Below are 21,297 nucleotides of genomic sequence, written 5' to 3'. Positions count from 1 at the left end.
TTGACGTTAACATGCAAATTGTGACCACCTCTTTTCCACACTGTTGCGGGCTTTGAAACTAACAGGTGCCAGCAGTTTCTAAGGCACCACCTCTCCTGCTACCTGGTTCCTGTTTGAGGCTTATCGATTTCTAAGTGAAGCTGATCCTTTTTTTTTTTTTTTTAAGTTGTCTCCTGCTTGAAGTAGTTGTGGAAGGTTGCTTGATGATTCACTGCCACTCCTGCTCAAATTGGAAATAATTTATCCCATTAGGTATTTGAAGGATGATTTTAAAGATTTATTTAAATCTGTTCTATTGTCATTATGCAATGCAGTGGCTACTGAAATGAAATCTCATAAGAACTCTTTTTCGGAAAGTCTTGAACCTAGGAACCTGTGTGACATTAAAGAAATTTCACATTTTTAAAAAATAAATATTTTTTTGCTTTTTTTATTAAATTTTTTTAAAATATAACAAACACAAGTATTCTTAACATATGATCATTCTGTTCTACATATACAATCAGTAATTCACAATATCATCACATAGTTGCATATTCATCATCATGATCATTTCTTAGAACATTTACATCAATTCAGAAAAAGAAATTAAAAGACAATAGAAAAAGATTCATACATACCATAACCCTTACCCCTTACTCCTCCCTTTCATTGATCACTAGCATTTCAATCAACTAAATTATTTTAACATTTGTTCCCCCGTTATTTATTTTTATTGCATATGTTTTACTCATCTGTCAATAAGGTAGATAAAAGAAGCATCAGACACAAAGTTTGCACAATCACACAGTCACATTGCAAAAGCTGTATCATTATACAATCTTCTTCAAGAAACATGGCTACTGGAACACAGCTCTACATTTTCAGGCAGTTCTCTCCAGCCTCTCCATTACACCTTAACTAAAAACATGATATCTGTTTAATGTACAAGAATAACCTCCAGGATAACCTCTCAACTCTGTTTGAAATCTCTCAGCCATTGACGTTATATTTTGTCTCATTTCACTCTTCCCCCTTTTGGTTGAGAACGTTTCTCAATCCCTTGATGCTGAGTCCCAGCTCACTCTAGGATTTCTTCCCACGTTGCCAGGAAGGTCCACACCCCTGGGAGTCATGTCCCACGTAGACACAGAGAGGGCAGTGAGTCTGCCTGTCATGTTGGCTGGAGAAAGAGGCCACATCTGAGCAGCAAAAGAGATTCTCTTGGGGGTGACCCTTAGGCCTAATAAAAAAATTATTTTTACTGACAAATCTTCACACACAGCCCATACATGGTATACAATCAGTGGCTCACAGTATCATCACATAATTGTGTGTTCATCAGTATGGTCATTTTTGGAACATTTGCATCACTCTGGAAAATGAAATAAAAAGAAAAAAACTCATACATCCCATACCCCATACCCATCCCTCTCATTAACCACTGGTATTTTCATCTACCTGATTTATTTTACCCCTTTCCCCCCTATTATTTATTTATTTACTCATTCATATTTTTACTCATCTGTCCATACCCTGGACATAAGGAGCATCAGACACAAGGTTTTCACAATCACACAGTCACACTGTAAACTTATATCTTTATACAGGCAGCTTCAAGAATCTAGACTACTGGAACACAGCTCAGCAGTTTCAAGTACTTTCCTCCAACCAATCCAATATACCATAAACTAAAAAGAGATGTCTCATAATGCATAATAATAACCTCCAGGATAACCTCTCATCTCTGTTTGAAATCTCAGCCACTGAAACTTTATATTTTCCCCCTTTTGGTCAAGAAGGCTTGCTCAAACCCATGATGCCAGATCTTGGCTCATCCTGGGAGTCATGTCCCACAAAGAGGGGGAGGGCAGTGAGTTCACCTGTCAAGTTGGCTTAGAGAGAGAGGGGCTATATCTGAGCAACAAAAGAAGTTCTCTACGGAGTAACTCTTAGGCATATTTATAAGTAGGCTTAACTTATCCTTTGCAGGAATAAGAAAGAAACTTCAAATCATATGTTCTTGGGGTTATTTTCCAAGTATTTCCCAGTTTTTCTTGTCTTTTCACCTACACGATCTCTTGTTCTAAATAAAATTATAATTCTCAATACACATATGAAGTTGGGTACAGATATTGAAAATCTGCAATTACAGTTTTCACTTTGTTGAGTAGGCAAACTGAACAAAAATTAATGGTGGTATATATCTGGCCTGCAAAACAAATCAGACCCTAATTTTCACTGGTCTTTCCTTCACTTTTGGTACAGACATTTTAAGATGCCATTCAAAAGCCACAATTCTTTTCTGTTTTGTGCAGAAGAATAATAATTTATATCTTTGTTCCTCTTCACATCCTACTGTCTATGATCAGCTCTGATCGCAGCACTTTCTTGCTAATGCTGGAGTGCATGAGACCAGCACTCTATTGAGATTAGTTGGTCAAGAGGGAAAAAAATACTGCCCCCAACTCTTTTTTTTTGTCTCTCTTTCAAATCTTTTAAATATTTTTTGAACGATTTGAAAAAAATGTTGCAAACATCTTTTCGTTTCTTCTTTACATCACCATAAAACTCAGATAAAAGTATTTTTGTACAGAATCATAATATTTTTAATTAATGATTTTTTCTTTGCTTTGAAGCAATCATATACTTTTAGAAAAGTTGCAAGTACAGCATACTTTTATCCTGAACCATTTGAGAATAAGTTACTGATCTGAAGCTCTACCACCACCACCACTCCCAGTTTTAGAGTGTATTTCCTGCGAACAAGGACATAACCTACAAAACCACAATATAGTTATCAAAAATGGGAAATTAACGTTGAAGCATTATCATCATCTAATACTTAGATCCCATTCAAGGTTTACCAGTTATCTCAGTAATGCACTTTTTAGCCAAGGATCCAGTTCAGAATTGCACATCTCATCTAGTTGTCATGTCTCTCTTTTTTTTTTTTCATTTTTAAACCAGTTTATCCTCCTGCCACTTTTTTAAAACTTTTTTTAATTAAAAAAATTAACAAACCAAACATTTAGATATCATTTCATTCTACATATACAATCAGTAATTCTTAATATCATCACATAGTTGCATATTCATCATTTCTTAGTACATTTGCATCGATTTCTATCCTCCTGCCACTTTTATAAGTAAAAATGTGATCTCAAAATGAAAATTATTTCAAGCATTTGAATACACTGGAGTAAACTTGTTTCTGTATGACATAGAAATAATACTTTCTGTAGTTTCTCCCACAAAAGTTCTGTTTTGGAGAACATAGACCTTCTGACAGTTAAAACTTTTCTCGTTCTCAGGATTGTACACTGTTCACCCTTTCCTTTCTTCCTAAAGTACTAGAGAATAAACCTGGCTTTCTGTCTACAAGCTAGACTTTACATTTTTAAGGTATATAAGTTTTTTTTAGGTTTATTATTCCTGGTTTTTGCTTGTTTGTTTAACTGTTAGGAACTATGGGAATGAGGCTGACTAAATCCTTCATAAACCATGCAGATTATAAAATATATAGAGAAAGACTGACAAAACAAACCATGGCAGTTTCAGAATCATATGGTAAGATAATCTGTACCTATAGTAATTGTTCAAAGTGCCTGAAATGTGTTTAATTCCAGACTGACCCTCTTATGGTCACTTCTTTTTATCCCTAAGTATCCACATAGGAGTTAACTAGTTTTTGTATTAGTAATTAACCTGCCAAGTTAATTACATTGAACCTCATACTTAGCTGCTACAGATTTTCACCTATGTAGATTTTAGAGGTGGTGAATTGTACCAGTCCCTGGACGCTACCTCCCTTTAGATGGGCCCTCTGTCCCCCATGAGCCTGGCAGTAAGTACTGCGTCACCCGGCACTCTCTTGTTCCTGTCTCCTAGTAGCTTTCCCCTTGGTTGTGCCACTGTACTAACCTTACAATCACTTCCTTTATTCCTCATGAATTCTAATTGTCTCTCCCCTCAGGCCCATTTCTCTCAGCCATCTTTGGTTGGCAAGACCAGGATACCACTTACATTTATGCAAAATTCTAGCATTGTTATCAATACTTTGCTTTCTCTATTTAGCATAATTTGAGGCTTTAGGTTTCTAAATGTCTGATTCTTCATTCTGTTATCAGCTTCCAATGTTAAGTACTTTAAATTGGAAACACCTGCTTTTTAAAAGCACACTCTTGAAGTCCTCTCATGATTGCTCAAGCAAAGCCAGAAGGGGGAAAGAACTGAGAATAGATGACAGGCAAAATGAAACAGGGAAGTTTTAACCTCCCTGTGGTGTTAGAATCACTATTTCACAGTTGGGGGAAAGAAGGATGGCATCTGGAAGGAATAGCTATCCAGATGGGAGAAACCTTGAGGAGAGGAAAGCATGCTGGTGTGAGGACGAAACATGAAATATCAGGGACAGGGTGCATGTCAGGGAGACGGGAAGAGGGGGTATAGGTAAGTGTAAGTAAGCTAGTAGGGTTGTTTTCAGTCCATTTAATGCCTTTGTGACTCCCTGAAGGCTTTTGCCACTGCCAAGCACCCTCGTAAATATCCAACTTCTGTGAAGTGAAGGCCTGAGAGAGGGACCCTGTGAGCACTCCAAAGGAAGTAAATATTAATGGCAGGGCTAAAAAGGCGGGATGATGGCAAATAGAGTAACCAACTCTCCTTTGTTTTCTTCATCTCTCCTTCTGTCCTTTTCTTCTTTGCACTTTTATTGGATGTCTACTTGGTATTAAGCTTTGTTCTAGCCATAGGGGGTATACAAAGTGGAATAAGGCAGGAAGGAACCTTGTCAGCCTCCCCAGGGATTCCAGCCCTTCCTCTGGCCTCCTCCCACTTTCTGGGAGGCACTACTGGCCCTGTTGGTAACCATAACCTTCGAGGCCAAGGCTTCTCCCAGCTCACTGTTTAGGAAGAACAAAAGACCTGATAAAGACACCCTTGGATCCCCAGGCAAGTGACAATTTGTAAAATTTTTCCTGGGTAAGTAAGTTTATTTTCCTTAGAGTTGTGAGTGGCAGAAAATTCCAGGGTATGATTAAACCTCCTGTAATGGCCAAAGTACCTTTTTTTATGAAAAAGGTTGTGACTTCCTAAATGATAATCTGGATTATTAAAAGTTGGTTTGCTTTTTTTTCTTTTTGTCATACTTCATCTCTCAGGTGTAGAAAGAGCATCAGTGGCTTTTCTTCACCCTAAATATTCTGTCTACCAGCCTGACCCCACAAGAGTTATCCTGATGCTCTTAGTACATATTGTCTGAGGTTTGTTCTTACCACTTCTCTACCTGATACTTTGACTACAAAAATCAGAGTCTTCCAATGTTTACTATATTCAATATCCATCCAGTAAAGCTTTTTAAAATGGGTCCCTCTAAAAGGGCTTTAGTGGTAATATATCCTTGCTAGACTGAATTTAATATCAACTCCTGCTATAAAATGTTCAGTATTACCATAAACATTATTGAGCACACACTGTGTGCCAAGCAATGAATAAAAGAAAAATCATTTCCTATCTGAGATGATGGTATGGTAGCCCATGACAAACTCTTGGATCTGTCCTGTAAGTAGTTGTTGAAGAGTGCTTTGAAAACTATTGCTCTTTTCTTTTCTTTGTATATATGTTATATTATACAATAAGAAAAAAGTTTTTAAAAAATCATTTCTTGAAGTCGAAGAGCCATCAATACAGTGGTGAAAGAGACAGATATGAAAACAGATCATTTCAAAACCCTAGAAGAGTGGAAGCATTATGATGGAGTATGCACAGGGTATGCAGAAACAGAGGAAGGGGCCTAACTTCTTTCTGGAAGAGCTATGGGGTCTTCAAAGGAGTTACTCAAGAGAAAGAATAGAAGGGCATCTGGGCAAATGGAGTAGTCTGAACAGATGATTGGAATCATTTGATTTGAAGCAGCATGATACATTTAGGGAGATAAATTATGTTAACTATTGCTGGGGTGTAAGGCTGTGAAATGAGGCTTTCTATGTCAATAAACAGGATAATGATTTGGGAGGTAAAATATATACACTACTTAGAACAAAATATTTGAGGGGATTTTAGAAACAACATTTGTTTTTTTCCAAGAAACTTTAGATGCACCTGTATTGCAATTTTGTTGGACTTGAGTTAACATATGTATATGAAAGAAATAAAACGTTTTTATGATTTGGTCTTTGGTGAGGCTGTCCCAAGATATTCTGAATTAGGACTGAATTAGAACTTCACTTCATTTCTCATTTATTTCACACCCATTGATTTTTTTTTTATGCTGCCTTCATCTAGTCTCAGTCTCACTTTTCAACCTTCTATTTTATGTGAAGCTTAACAAATTGTGTTTCCTTCATTTTCTTATTCAGATAACTCCTGAAGCCTTAGGTAACTGAACTGAATGGATTAGAATTAACTCTAAATAAGCAATTTTCATATTTTACTCTCTACCTTCATCTTCCATTATTCCATAGTACACACACCATCACAGTGGTAAATGAATGAATGCTGATAAATCATTATATACTCACATAAATTATTATGAAAGATTACCATCCACTTTTAAATTCATAATTGATAGGTAATATGTAAAATGAAATGCTCAGTGAAAGTATATGTTGGTGATAGTAGATTCAGTGATAGAAAGTTCTTGAAAACAAAAGCATTTTCTAGCCAGTCGTACCCAGTCTACTCTGGTCAGTATCCTTTCCTTGGTAAGTATAGTACATTGATTTTAAAAGTAGGACCTATATTTTAAAATTGTGGCATATTGCTGCTGTTTAAGTAGACTTGTCTTACCATTGATGAAAATGAAACCAAAGATGTTGCTTTCTCTTAGGCAGAGAGTGAGGGGATCTGAGTAGAGATGGCCTTGAGATTGGTTAATTTTCTGTTTCTTCGTGCTGAAGGGAAATCATGATATGTATGTTAACAAGGCGGCTCAATGTCAGAAAGAGAGGAAGGCAAAATTCCTCCCACTACTAAAGAAAGTGCAGCTGTGCGTTTTTAATATGCACGGCAGGAGATTTCAGCAGCTTGATGATATATAGTACATTAATGTTGAAAAGATAAACACATTTGGAGAGCACAGGAAGGGCCTTGTGTTTTTATGTTAGCCGAATGCTTCCTAATGAATAAGAATGTGCTGCTGGCTTCACAGAGCCATATGGCAGCTTTTCTAATTTTAGTTGGTGCAGATGCATAATTCTCTTGTTTTACCTTCTAGAACCTCTAAGATGCTACCTAACTTTTCCTATCATATTTAATCTGTAGTGTTTGACTAGAAACTGCCTGTCCTTGTTTCAGTAACTTGTTTCTGCATGGTCTCAGTGCTGCTGGATTTGACAGTCCTTCATTTGAAATCATCTAGTTATAAATGCAAGGAAAGATGGAAATTGTGGATGTATTCCTATTAGAGTCTTAAAAATTTGTTGTGGAGGTAATTAGACTTGTGTTTGACGTCAGTCTGCTGAAAAATTGATAGATTTTCTGGGTGAGTGATTTTACTCATTTTGAGGCAATGGAATTATAATAAAACCAGCACAAAATATCAGGTTCCATTTTAGTCAAAGATCCTAATGCGTTTAATAATACAACTTCTATAAAAGCAACTGTTCTCATGCTTGACCAGACGTAAAAGTAACTTTTAAACTCTCAATTGCTTTAGTTGTCAAGGATATCTGAATCTGTGTAATGCTAAAATGTTCTGTGTGTAAATATCTTTTGGATTATCTTTCTGTATATGCATTTTTTCGTTGTAACTGATATTTGTTTGAATTCTGTCTTTTTAAAATATAGACTAATTTCTACAAGTTTTCCACAGCCTCTTAAGATGGTTTTTAAAAAAAAAAAATTGAAAAAGCATGAACTTCCACTATGATAGTCTTTACCCTGCCCCTGTTAATAGGCAGACATTAAATAGAATTTAGGTTTTTCAGTGCCCAGTGGTAGTTGTCACTGCTGCTGCTAGAGTTAGAACACTTACATGGCTGTCTCCTAAGCTGTGACTACCATCCCTGTAGAGAGATTAAAGAATCTATTCTAGTAACTTTTTGTGGAAGTCCCCTTGAGTTTATGTTCTGTTCTAATTGCCCAATAACAAATAGACAAGACTTCCTAATATTATGAAATTCATTAAGTTACCAAAAATCACTAAATGATACTTTAGAAGAACATGCAAAGGTCTTTTTTCAAAACTCCACTTCATGACTTAAAAATAGCTAATTGTATTTTTTTTAAGATAAATTAATTTCTTTCTAGAATCACAGTTTCCAATCTGTTGTTGTTCTCACCAGAAAACTGGAATTTTACTTTCAAATTTATGCCTGAAGATGCCAATGATAGATAGCAATTTAATCCAGCTGCTTTTTAAAAATATCTGTTTTTATTGTATTTTTATGTCATTTATATTTTTGGAGATCAAATGCTTCCCTGTTCACTTTTCCTTTTGTTCTGAGAAAAAACACAAATAATTACTTATGGAAAAAAACATATGGACTATAATCTTAATGATTTTCCCCCAGTTTGTGGTATGACTCATCTTAATATGGTCCCTGAAGAGATGGAGGTTGGTTCTTTGCTTTGATACTGGAAATGTAATTAATTAGTATTGGACTTCTGTATGCGGGCAAATAGAAGAGGGGCCAGGAGGAAGGGGCGGCAAGGGGAAGATAATAGAATCATCGCTGGACGGTGTCTCCCATCAAGGCTTTGCATTTGTTATGCTGCGCTATTAAAAAGATCATAGCTATTTTGTGCTTTCTTTTATCTCTTTGTTGATGAGGAAGAAAAGGATTGAATTATTATTTTCATTGTTATTCTCTTAGGTCATATTCTTTTTCTAAAAAAGAATAGCATTGATGGTTAAAGGCAGCACAAAGAAATGATGAACTCAAGGCATAGAGGACAAGTCTTTTTCTAGGGTTTGAAAATTAAATTTTATCATCTCTTTCTTCAATTTTAAAGTCCCATCTGTAATCAAATTTCGCAAGGTTTTGATCTTATGGAACTCTGGGGTTGCGTGTTGAGTTTACTAAAAGTATTTTTGTAATACAATATATTTTTGTAATACAATATATTTTTATTTCATTTTTATGGTTAATTAATGTAAAATATAGAAAAAAAGAAAATAAATTGGGTACCTGAGGAAAGGTACCTAATTTCAAAATATTTGTGTTTTCATATGGTAATGCTGTACTTACAAAAGTATAAATATATTTAAGGAGTTAAGCTTATTTATATCAGGTACATGGTAAAGGCATACTTATTATTGAAGTGTTCCATCAAAATACCTGTCTATGTCTAGTTAACATAACATATCTCAAAGGAAACCCTGTCTTCCTTTTCTTCTACCTCCCTCCTTTTTCCTCCCTTCTTCTTTTCCTTTTTAATTTCAAGGCTCAACTGAACATTGAACAGTGGTGGTAATTACTTCATGAAATGTACTCAAATAGCATAAATTCAGCACCAGTTTAAATTAGATTCCAGTTACATTGATAAAGGCATTTATCTGGTCTTTTTCTGTCACTTCGTATTATCGATTTTTTCTTTTCAATGTTGAGAGGTGGTCAAAGCACAATTTCAATACAGAATTGGAGAATAATATGACGGACTTGCTGGAAAATGTGTATATTACAAACAACATTTTAGTGCAAGTAGAAGTGAAAAGCTCTGAATTCTTTACCCTTTGACTCTCACTTATTATATGAGTAGTGAAACTTTCTCATACTCATATATGAGTAGCATTTGTGTAAATATTGCAACATTTTGTTTTTAATCTTAGTCAGGGATTCCTAGAATTCCACTCTAGACAAACTTTTTGTCAATGTTCCTTAACAGTGATTTTTTTAAGGCCAGACGGAGATCGCTTTACACATAGATACCACATGTCCATTCCGACCTGTTTCCATCGCCTTTGCCATCCACTTGCATATCCTGCAGAATCCAAATCAATTACAGTTTATGTAAAATGTTCTTGGCTATGCCTCTTGTCATTTGAACTTAGCTTCTGCAGTTTCGCTGCAAGTTTGGTTTGATTTGTTTGATTGTAATTGTTCTGCCCTCCCAGCTAGAGTGGAGCTCTCTGATGTCAAGGATGTGTTACATTCTCTCCACTGCAGTGGTCCCTGAGACACCTGAACGATTGTAGTGTTATTGTTTGGTATCCTCGCGTTGAGTCACAAGGCCCAATTTGCTGTTACTTTTTATTAGCTGCTTGATTCTCCTTTTAAGGACTTATCGGTCAACTATTATAAAGAGAAAGATAAGCAAATTTTATTATTACAAATAATTTTGGGGAGTGATCATTATTTTTAGCCTTGCTTCCATTAATGCCCCCAAAATGTTTTGTCGTTTTAAATCACCTCCTAATTTAAATTTGAAGCCCTTAACCCCAAACATGATCTGTTTAGATTCTTAAAAATGAAACAAAACCTGCCAATTTGATCCTGATTCTGCATATCTTATGACAAAAATCCAAAAGTCTTTGCTTAAGAATGTTGCTAGAATATTTAGGTTATTAGAACTTGTCACTCTTTAGGAATCTGCTTGATTGAGTTTTCGTACTTTGAGTTTTTTAATACTGCAAAATATTAATGGATGAATTTTGGAAACTTTGGGTCCTTAGAATGATGAGTAGATCCTCAAAAATATAGATATTTCAAATGGTGTAGTGATTACCTTTAAAAGGATCAGAAGTAGATTATTACCAGAAACATTATTTTGTATTTATTTAGCACTAAAAATGCAGTATTAATATAGATACCACAGAAAACAATAATGTATCTGTATTGTGATGTTAGAATCTAATAAATAGCCTACTGTTTTCTGTCAATCAGCTGTGGGTGTGTAGTTACCTTTGTGATTAGCAGCTGTTGCATGATATCTCACTCTCCCCCAACATTAATCTAAGTTATGTCAATTTCTTAAAAAAAAAAAAAGAATTAAACCAAGTAGGTATAAAGGCCCAGGTATCAAAGAACTTGTAACCCAAAGAGAATATGAGATGCCTTGAAAGATACTAAGGCAAAACAAGAGGATTTGTTTTTTAGTATGGGTTCTCCTGGGGAACCACTCCTCCTCCGCATGTTTTCCTTGACCCTTCGCCCTGCCCACTAATTTCCACTTCTCTGTGAGGCTAGAAGGCTAAATCAGTTCCTCTTTTACTTAGCCTTGACTCTACTTGCTCCAAGATTTCTTGCAGTAAGTGTCAGTGGTGGGTCTACTTTGTCAGTCAGCCAACAAATACTTAAGGAAGAGCTGAAGTAGAGACAACTTTGGATAAAATTGAAGGTACAGACCCTCCTTCATGAAACTTCTGGTGGGGATAGCGTACAATTTCATGGACCATGGCTTCACCACAGCAGGTAGGGAAAACACAATTGAATATCCTCCTAGAAAGATGTATCCGAATCTCATGTGAAAAAGGCCTTTTAAAGCTGTAAGTTTTGCCATTGCAAATTGTGATAGATTCTTTCTTGCGAGGTCTTCTCGTGCATACCATCCCAGTATGAGAATTATTAATGCTACTGAAGATGCTGCTGATGGGAATGTGCTACTCCTGTGAATAGTTGGGAGGCAGAAGAAAGAGTGCGAACTACTCGTTCCTTTTTTCTCTCTTTTTTAAAAAAATATTTTTATCAGAAAAATTGTATAGAAAATGCAGAGTTCCCATAACCCCCCCCATTAACACCTTGCATTAGTATAGTACTTTTGTTACAATTGATTTGAAAATTAAGTACTGTACTTGTTGTTCTAGTTTGCTAGCTGCCAGAATGCAATATACCAGAAACGGAATGGCTTTTAAAAAGGGGAATTTAATAAGTTGCTAGTTTACAGTTCTAAGGCCAAGAAAATGTCCCAATTAAATTGCACATTTCTAAAGACTTATTTGAATTGGCATCCAGAGAAAGATAGGCCGATGACATTCAATATTTCTCTCTCAGTTGGAAGGGCACATGGCGAACATGGCAGTGTCGCTGGCTTTCACGTGGCTCTACCAAAAGGGACTCTCTCCAAAATGTTTCCTCTTTTAAAAGGGCTCGAGTAAGCAACTCCACCTTCAATGGGTGGAGACACACCTCCATGGAAATCATCTAATCAAAAGTTACCACCCACAATTAGGTGGGTCACATCTCCGTGGGAACAATCAAAATGCTCCCACCCAGCAATATTGAACGAGGATTAAAGGACATGGCTTTTCTGGGGTCCACCAAAGATTCAAACCAGCACACCTGTAGTCAGTGGTTTACATGAGTGTTCACTGTTTGTGTTGTACAGTCCTATGATTTTTTTTTATTCTATTAATATACAACCTGAAACTTCTCCTTTTAACCACATTTAAATATATAATTCAGTGCTGTTAATTACATTCAAAATGTAGTGCTACCATCACCACCATCCATTACCAAATCATTTCCATCACCCAAATGGAAATTCTGCATCACATAAGCATTAACTCCTTATCCCCACCCCATCCCCTGGTAACCTATAATCTAGTTTATTACCCTGAATTCTGTTTATTTCATATCAGTGAAGTAACAATATTTGTCCTTTTGAGTAATAGCTTATTTCACTTAACATGATTTCTTCAAGGTTCATGGATGTTGTAGCATCCATTAGAACTTCATTGCTTTTTTATTAATTAATTTATTTTTTAAATTCATTTTTTAATTTTTTTAAAACACCAAACAAACACAAACATTCTTAACTTTTGATCATTCCATTCTACATATATATAATCAGTAATTCACAATATCATCACATAGTTGCATATTCATCATCATGATCATTTCCTGGAACATTGGCATCTATTCAGAAAAAGAAACAAAAAGAAAACAGGAAAAAATTCTTACATACCATACCCCTTACCCCTCCCTTTCATTGATCACTAGCATTTCAATCTAAATTTATTTTAACATTTGTTTACCCTATTATTCATTTTTATTCCATATGTTTCACTCATCTGCTGATAAAGTAGATAAAAGGAGCATCAGACACAAGGTTTTCACAATCACACAGTCACATTATGAAAGCTATATCATTATATAATCATCTTCAAGAAACATGGCTACCGGAACACAGCTCTCTTACATTTTCAGGCAGTTCCCTCCAGCCTCATCGAGTACACACAAGGTGATATCTATTTAATGCGTAAGAATAACCTCCAGGATAACCTCTCAACTCTGAAATCTCTCAGCCACTGACACTGTATTTTGTCTCATTTCACTTTTCCCCCTTTTGGTTGAGAAGGTTTTCTCAATCCCTTGATGCTGAGTCTCAGCTCATTCTGTGATTTCTGCCCCACATTGTCAGGAAGGTCCACACCCTTGGGAGTCATGTCCCACGTAGACAGGGGGAGGGCGGTGAGTTTACCTGTTGTGTGCTGGAGAGAGAGAGGCCACATCTGAGCAACAAAAGAAGTTCTCTTGGGGGTAACTCTTAGGCCTAATTATAAGTAGGCTTGACATATCCTTTTTGGGGTTAAGTTTTGTATGAACAAATCCAAGATTGGGAGCTCAGCCTATAGCTTTGGTTGTCCACACTGCTTGTGAGAATATCAAGAATTCAACTTGAGGAAGTTGAATTGTCCCCCTTTCTCACTATTCCCTGAAGGGGACTGTGCAAATACTTTTTTATTCACTTTTCACATCACTCTGGGATTTATCGGGACATCACTCTGGACAAACCAACAGAATCTCATGTCCTACTCAAGTTTCCACGTACTTATGGTGTTCAGTTAAGCTGTCTACATAAGTTACATTAGGAAATGCACTAATCAAAATATAAATTTTGTACCAAATAAACATTTTTTGCTTTAGTCTCACACGTAAGTTAAAATTTTAAAATATCAATTACCATCTATTTTCAGCACCCTGCAGTAATGACATTCCTTTGTTCTTCCTTATGCAAAAACATTTCTTAAATTTGTATATTTAGTCACTATCATTATACACTCTAGGCATTCCGAGAGTATACCATCTCAGTCTTTATCTGTCTTTCTTTCTGATTTCATTTGTGCCCCAACCCTCACTTCATTCCTTTTTACAGCTGAATAATAGTCCATTATATTTATATACCACATTTTGTTTAGCCATTCATCAGTTGATGGACACTTGGGTTACTTCCATCTTTTGGCAGTTGTGAATATTGCTGCTATGAACATCAGTGTGCAGATATCTGTTTGAGTCCTTGCTTTCAGTTCTTTGGGATATGTACCTCATTGGAATACAGCAAGTAAGAGTTATCAGATACCATAAACTATAGAATCATATGTAGTTCTGGAGGCTGGAAGTTCAAATCAGTGCGTCAGAAAGGCTGACCTTCTTCTGAAGTCTGTAGGGTTCTGGCAGTGGCTAGCAGTCCATGATGTTCCTTGGCTTCTTCAAATTACTCATTCTACGAGATATCAGCACTATTGCTCCTATGCATTGACTGCGTCAACACTAAAGAAAAATAAAAGAAATATGGTTAAGATCGCATGAATATATGATATATAATATATGGATTTTAACAGTTAATATTAATAATGGGACTTGGGGATACTCAGGCCTGAGACATGCTGGGACCTCCGCAGTGCAGGGCTGTTAAGATGGGTCCATGAGCCCTGTCCACATCCAGGCCGGCTCCAGAGAGGGTGGCCTGGCAGTCTACAACATGGAACCTAAATGAGATGTGATGTGAAATACTCTGATACAGTTTCTGTATCGGAATGTCTTCCTTCAATTAGATGAAGCAGCATGTGATGGTGTGAATCCTGTCCATGGACTGATGAGGTAGGAATGTGAGTAGAAACTGAAGAGATACACCAAAAAGATAATGTACCCTTGAATGCGTTTATTTTGGGTGTATTTGGTAATGAAAAAGATTGTAGGAAAGGGGGAAAGAGGCAATATGCAGTCCTGGGGTCACGAGATATTTCCTGCCTTGATAGAGACAGGCTAAGGAATAGAGAAAGAGCAGGCATGTAGATTTGGCCAACATCAAGGGACCAAACAGTAAGAGCTAGGGAAGGCAGAAAAGAAAAAGAAAAAAAAAAGCTAAGCTGACAAATACATATATTGATTAATGCTCTTGAGTTATGAAATTTATCAAACAAGTCATATCTCTGTTGATAGATGGTCACAGTTATTTATCTCTAAAAAGATGAAGCAGAATGTAATGGAATAGTTGAAGAAGCAGATACAATTTGCTTATGATAACTCTGCAAAGAAATTACAGTATTTGGAACTCAGTAAGGAAGAACTAATAAATACAAATACTCTAGTAGTAAGCTGCATTTGTAAACTGCTGTATCGTTTTTAGAATGTGTTTTACTTATCATCCCATTCAATCTTGACACAGTCTATGATGTAAAAAAAAAAAAAAAAAAAGGCAGGTAAGGAAACAGAGGCCTTAAAATGTTGAAGAGACTTGCTCTGAGTTATACCTCTACTAAGTAGCAGAGCTTGGGCTTGAACTCCAGGTCATCCTGTTCTTTCCATTGATAAATATACATGGTAGAAGCTCCCTCAAATGGCAAGGTTTGGAATACCTATATAATCCTCATTATTTCCAAGGTTCTCTCTCGGTTACAAATATTAGGCTTTGTGGATTTTCAAAATACCATATAAAATATTTTAAATTAGAAAAAAAAACTCAAGCTCATGAAGGCATATTGATTCTGAATATTAGGTTGATTTACAGTTTTCTGTTCTTCTATTTGATCACAATGGTAGCATGCAGTGTGAACAAAGATGTAATTTATTCGGGTACAAATAATTGTCACATTGTTTTTGTGTAATTTCCTAGCAAGTTGTTGGTGTGTACCTATTATGCTTTAAACTATTTTTAGTGTTCTTGAAATAACTAAGTTACAAATAACATGGCTAATATGCGTCTATTTCTATTGCAAGTGTTCTTACAAAATAGTTGTCATTCCCTGTTGAGTGTCTTCCTTGAACTTGTGGGCCTGAAAGCTGCCTTGAACATTTCAAATCCAGGAGCACATATTATGCATCTCTGTACTAGATAAAACAGCAGCTATTAAGATTCTTTGGGTGGCTGATAGGGCACTTCTTCTCTCTGCCTTTAATCAGTAAGCAACTTACACAAGTCAGGGACCAAATATTTCCAGCTACTTTAAATGTGAACCTGAATACAAGTGAAACAGGTGAAAGAGTCCAGGCACTCATTATAGGATGTCTTTTGTAAGCAGCCATTTTTATTTCTTTAAATGTGTGCAGATGTGTCTCTGTCTGCACTACTAACTTCTGTAAAAACTAATTGTGCCATGATATGTAGTGGTCTTATAATCTAGGAAAAATGCCTTTAAGGGGCTAGCACAAAACCATTAACTCATTTTATCAGAGGCTTGAAAGAGGATCTGTGCCACAGGTTCTACAGGTGAAAACATTAATGTTTTGGCTCCTGTATCCAATAGCTTCCCCCTTTCAGCAGCAGTGGGAATGTGCTCTCTTTTATGACAACATCTGATCTCACTAGAGATTTTTTAAAAATCACTACAATAAAAATGTTTCTCTGTCCTTGAAATAGCGCTGCCATTTAATTCACACTTACTTTTGTTGCAGAGAAAGCAGCAGCTGCCAACATAGATGAGGTGCAGAAGTCAGATGTATCATCTACAGGGCAGAGTGTCATCGACAAGGATGCTCTTGGGCCTATGATGCTTGAGGTAGCACACCTTCATTTTGAATCTGTGTTATAAAATGTTATTAGTGGTCATGCTATTACATTTAATTCTGAAGTGAATGAAATTTTAAGGACAATCCACACTTAATTTTTATTCTTGAAGGTTAAAGCACTACTGACCTTTTGAACTTACTAATATTAATTCTAGTGGCATGTTTTTCCTACATATCTACCTACCTGCCTATTTATCTGTAAATATTCTGGCTCCTGCGTTCAACATGTGTTTCAAATTAACAATACAGAATTAAACTAGATTAGAATATTAATTTTAGGCTTTAACTGCCAGTTGAGCATTCATTTGAGAAAACTATGTTTACAGGTACTTTTCAATTCTGTGGTGTAACATATTTTAATTTGAAATGTTCCCAAGATTATTACCTTTTACATATTCTATGTACGTTTGTCACCATATGTACAGGTCAACATTTAAGGAGCAAAGGTTTGTGCTTTTTATTTATGTTTCTTCATAAAGTTGGAAATTGAAATAATGGGCATAAAAACTTTTTACGTAAGCATCATAAATGTAATGGTTGGTCTTAGCTGCCTGTTCTTTATTAACTTTAGGAAGTTTTATGACCAGACTACTATTCAGAATTTGCAAATTCCAGCTTTCCTATATTATTCACTGCTACATTGTTAAACATCAAGTGCTTTTTTATACTTGTTCCAAAATTAAAATTCATGATGTAGGCTATGGTAAGATGAAAAAAAATTATCATTGAGTATATAACAAGAAGCAGAAGAGCCTTGAGATATAAATTATATCCATTTTCAGGATAATTTACTCTGCTGATGATATGAAGAGGTTGAAAAGTACCGCATGGCCAGAAGCTTTATTGTACAGTCATTATAGAATCAGCTAGCTTCCTGTAGCAGCCAGGAAATTCTATATGAGAAATTAGAATTTTTAAAACAAAGATAAACCAATAGTGTCCCTTCCATATCACCCTCTTTTTTTCAGTTAGTGCTGAAATAGGTGATTTTTATTTTTAGAAAATGTAATTCTGTGAAAGACTACCATATGATTGGGAGGGGTTACACAGAAAAGATGTAATGATCATCTGATCTAGTCTTTATATTTATAAATGACAGAATTCATTCCCTGAATGTCTTATAACTGCCTGGTGACAGGGCTTGGACAGGACCTGATAACCAAAGGGCTTTAATGACCACGTGTTTGACCTTGCTTATCTTCTCTTGAATTACTGGCTTGAAAACGTTCAACTACAATTTCTATGGAAAGAGCAAAAAACACTTAGGCTGATTTTCCATAGTCAACAAATTTAGTGAACAGCCATGGATTGCTACTTCCCGCTTGGTTCTTAGAAGCAGAAAATGTAACTAGGTGGCCAATTTGGAATTGATGGAAAACAATAGATAACTTCCTTTGGAACAATTTTTGTGAGTTAAGAACTGAAAATTGATGTGTAAATTAGGGTAATTAAATTATTACAACTGGGAAATTTCCATATATCTGGAGGGAAAATTAAAGTAGGGTAGAAACTCCTAAGGAGACTTTTGAGGCTTCTAAAACAAAATGCTTAGAGTAACCACAGAATTGTGATTTAAGCCATTCTGGTGCAAATTCTGTTAATTGTAGAAACCAAATCAGTAGATGTCAGTGGACATTATCTCAAAATCAAACCAACTTTTTTTGCTCTTTCACAATAGTCTTGTGAGACTTCAGTGCATTGACCAAGTATCTGTGTAGCATACTCTAGTGCTGACTGCAGTAAAGACAAATAATGTTTGAATCTGGTGATTTATGGTTTGAATTTAAGTCTTTATCCCTGTTCATGTGTAATAAACAGAGAAAAACCTGTTGAGCTATTCCTAGGTGTAGAAACACGCATGCTTACATCAGAGCATAGTGATTGCTAGGCAACAAAGCCAAATGCCAGCTTTTTGTCATCACAGAGTATCATAGTAAGCTTTTTAAAAACACAGTTTTAGAGATAAAACAATCTCATATTTCAGTTTTATTATGCCACAAATCAATCTTTTTACATGTATAAGAGTAGTAGAAGCAATATGCACTTTCAAAAGTGAACTATAGGTAATGTAATTATGAAAATCTGCTCAGTGTGTATCTAAAGCAATGAGTTTAAAAAGAACCCTTGGTTCATAACTAATTAGCTGATTTACTTCCTGCTTAACCACCCCAAACTCACACAGACACATGCCTACAGGTAGAGACACTTGCACACAGAGAGTATATACCACTGAGAAAATCTATCAGAATATCCAAGAAAAAGTGGTGTTATGTTTTTGAAAAGGAAAAAAAAGAGCTTTTTCACTGGTACCTTATGGTCAGTTCTAATTTGAGAGAACGCTTAGTTTTGAGATGAGGCTAGAATCAAAGATGGAATATGTTCAAAGAGAGCTCACAGAATTGGAGCCTGTTAAATAATATCTAAGAGAAAGATAAATTTGGGGAAAAAATACTTTATGCCCCATCCATACATTGTTATGTATGAATGTACAGGTAATATATTAAAAATAATAAGCATCATAAAGAAACTGTGTGCCATAAACTGGCTATCTCAGTTGGCCTTAGTTCCAGGTAACTAGTATCAAGCTTTTTCTAGTCTTGATCACCTTCCTGATCTCTGAAACAGAGCTATGACAAAAATCAAAAAGGGAAAAGAGAGACAACTAGGAGAATATCACTGAACCCCCAACCTTAACTCTTAAGGCAACAGTGATAGACAAGTGAGACTAAGGGATAAAAATTGGAGTAGAATAGTCTGCTAAATAGTAATCAGAGGCATTTGCTCAGGAGTCAGGTACACCTGGATTCAAATTTTAGCTCTGCCATTTACTAGTTGTAAGATCTTGGACAAATCACTTAGCCTCTGTGAGCCTCAGCTTCTTCTTTTGTAAGTTGGGAAAGGTAAAATATTCCTCTCAGAATTGTAAATATTCAAATGAGACAATATGTTTAAGGATGGTAAACATGTTTAATTAGCTGTTACTATTATCATTACTTCCTGACATGACCTTAGATTCCTCATCTCCTCCTTCCCTAATCTAGACTGGGATGATAAGAAAGAGTGAGGCTGAGTCCACTGCAGGAAATAAACTACTGGTTTCTAGATATTTTAGGAATCTGCAGCTTAACAGTCTGGAGAACAAGTTATATAGAAGGGCACTACTGGTGTTAACGTTCCAATTCTCCTCCAAGCCAAAGCATGCAATACCTTTCAAGTCTCAGGGCAGTGCTGACCATATCTAACCCTGAGGTCCCCGTGAAGAACTGTTTGCCAGAATCAGACACACATTTCCCTGACATTTCCCCGCATACACCAAACAGCAAAGGATTCATGCCCTTTAAAGGTCAGAGATCAACTGTGATTCTTTTTAGTTGAACCCTGCTGCTTTAAAGATAGTAAAATTTTGTGTTTTTCCCTGGAATTTCTTAAACTAGGAAACATTATCGTTCCTCTTTTAGTATACCATGAAAAACTGTAGAACCAAATTACTTTAAAGGGGTCATTAACATGAAAATTGTCTTTGACTGTTTAGAGTATATCAGTCTCATTATATATATATACATATATAAACACAGATACGTCTTTATACTTTTACTTGACAATAATTATCTCCTGGATAAATCAGTAGTGTTATGTGTTTGTCATTTAGTATGTGACAAGAACCCTTGATCTAGGATCTCTCCCACTTATGAGATGGAATAATTTCTATTTTACCAAGAGAAAAATGTGTTAATTGTTTCTGAAAACTAAGAGAGGGGTAAGAGAGATTTCTTTTCTATCCAAGTTTGAGTTTCCCTTAACCCATTCTTGACAATTGCAGATGATTTTTATGTTGCACCCTTTCTAACACAATTTGTACCTTTTCCCTTAGGCCCTTGATGGCTTCTTCTTTGTAGTGAACCTGGAAGGCAATGTTGTGTTTGTTTCCGAGAATGTGACACAGTACCTAAGGTATAACCAGGAAGAGCTGATGAACAAAAGTGTATATAGCATCCTTCATGTTGGGGACCACACTGAGTTTGTCAAAAATCTGCTGCCAAAGTCTATAGGTAAATGTTTTTTCTGCTGGGTCGCCTTCCTCCCACTCTCATACACATACATTGTCTTGGTTGGGATAAAATAGAACTATATTATGTCAGTTGGGGAAAAGGAACCTGGGTGGATTTTTAGATATGCTCTATTAAAGATTTAAGCCTAGAAGTTTTGGGGGAAAAAAGAATAATCTTCAGATATTAATCTTGAATTAGCATTTTGATTCTGTCTTTAAAGTACATGAAATATAATTAAGATGGAAAGTACTTAACAGTTTTTCTGGGTTTTTTGTTTGTTTTTTAAGGAGATGCCAAATTTCTTCTACCCTCTTCCTTGCGAGCAAACTATTTTTGTTAATTTTCTCTATGACCATTTAAGAAGTAGGTGGGCATGAGAAGTCTTACGATTTGACTCAGTTTGAGTCCTTCATATGAAAGGAGGGAGTATGTGGGTGTATATAGTATTTTTAAAATAAAATGTTAAGAAACGAGTTCCAATATTGCTAGCCTGGGATACCTAAATGGGGTCGTTCATTGTCCCAGGCTCTTTAGCAACTTTACAGTGCACCCCATTTCAAATTACCTGACTTTTTCAACTTATTTTGGAGATGCTTTCC

The 21,297-nt window shown here is 35.8% G+C and overlaps 1 protein-coding gene across 6 annotated transcripts in view; it reads left to right on the top strand.

Moving 5' to 3' along the window:
- Positions 1–21,297, top strand: part of NCOA2 (nuclear receptor coactivator 2) — a 331,589-nt gene that overhangs the window by 241,199 nt on the left and 69,093 nt on the right. For all 6 annotated transcript variants that reach the window (XM_077166969.1, XM_077166970.1, XM_077166965.1 and 3 more), the window contains 2 exons: positions 16,536–16,639; positions 20,521–20,698. In XM_077166969.1, the coding sequence (XP_077023084.1) occupies positions 16,536–16,639; positions 20,521–20,698 (282 nt within the window). The remainder of the gene's footprint in view (positions 1–16,535; positions 16,640–20,520; positions 20,699–21,297) is intronic.

The sequence above is a fragment of the Tamandua tetradactyla genome, chromosome 6 (genome assembly GCF_023851605.1).
Source record: "Tamandua tetradactyla isolate mTamTet1 chromosome 6, mTamTet1.pri, whole genome shotgun sequence".
Taxonomy (NCBI): Eukaryota; Metazoa; Chordata; class Mammalia; order Pilosa; family Myrmecophagidae; genus Tamandua; species Tamandua tetradactyla.
The sequence above is the reverse complement of the archived record's forward strand: the minus strand, read 5'-3'. Positions and strand labels throughout refer to the sequence as shown.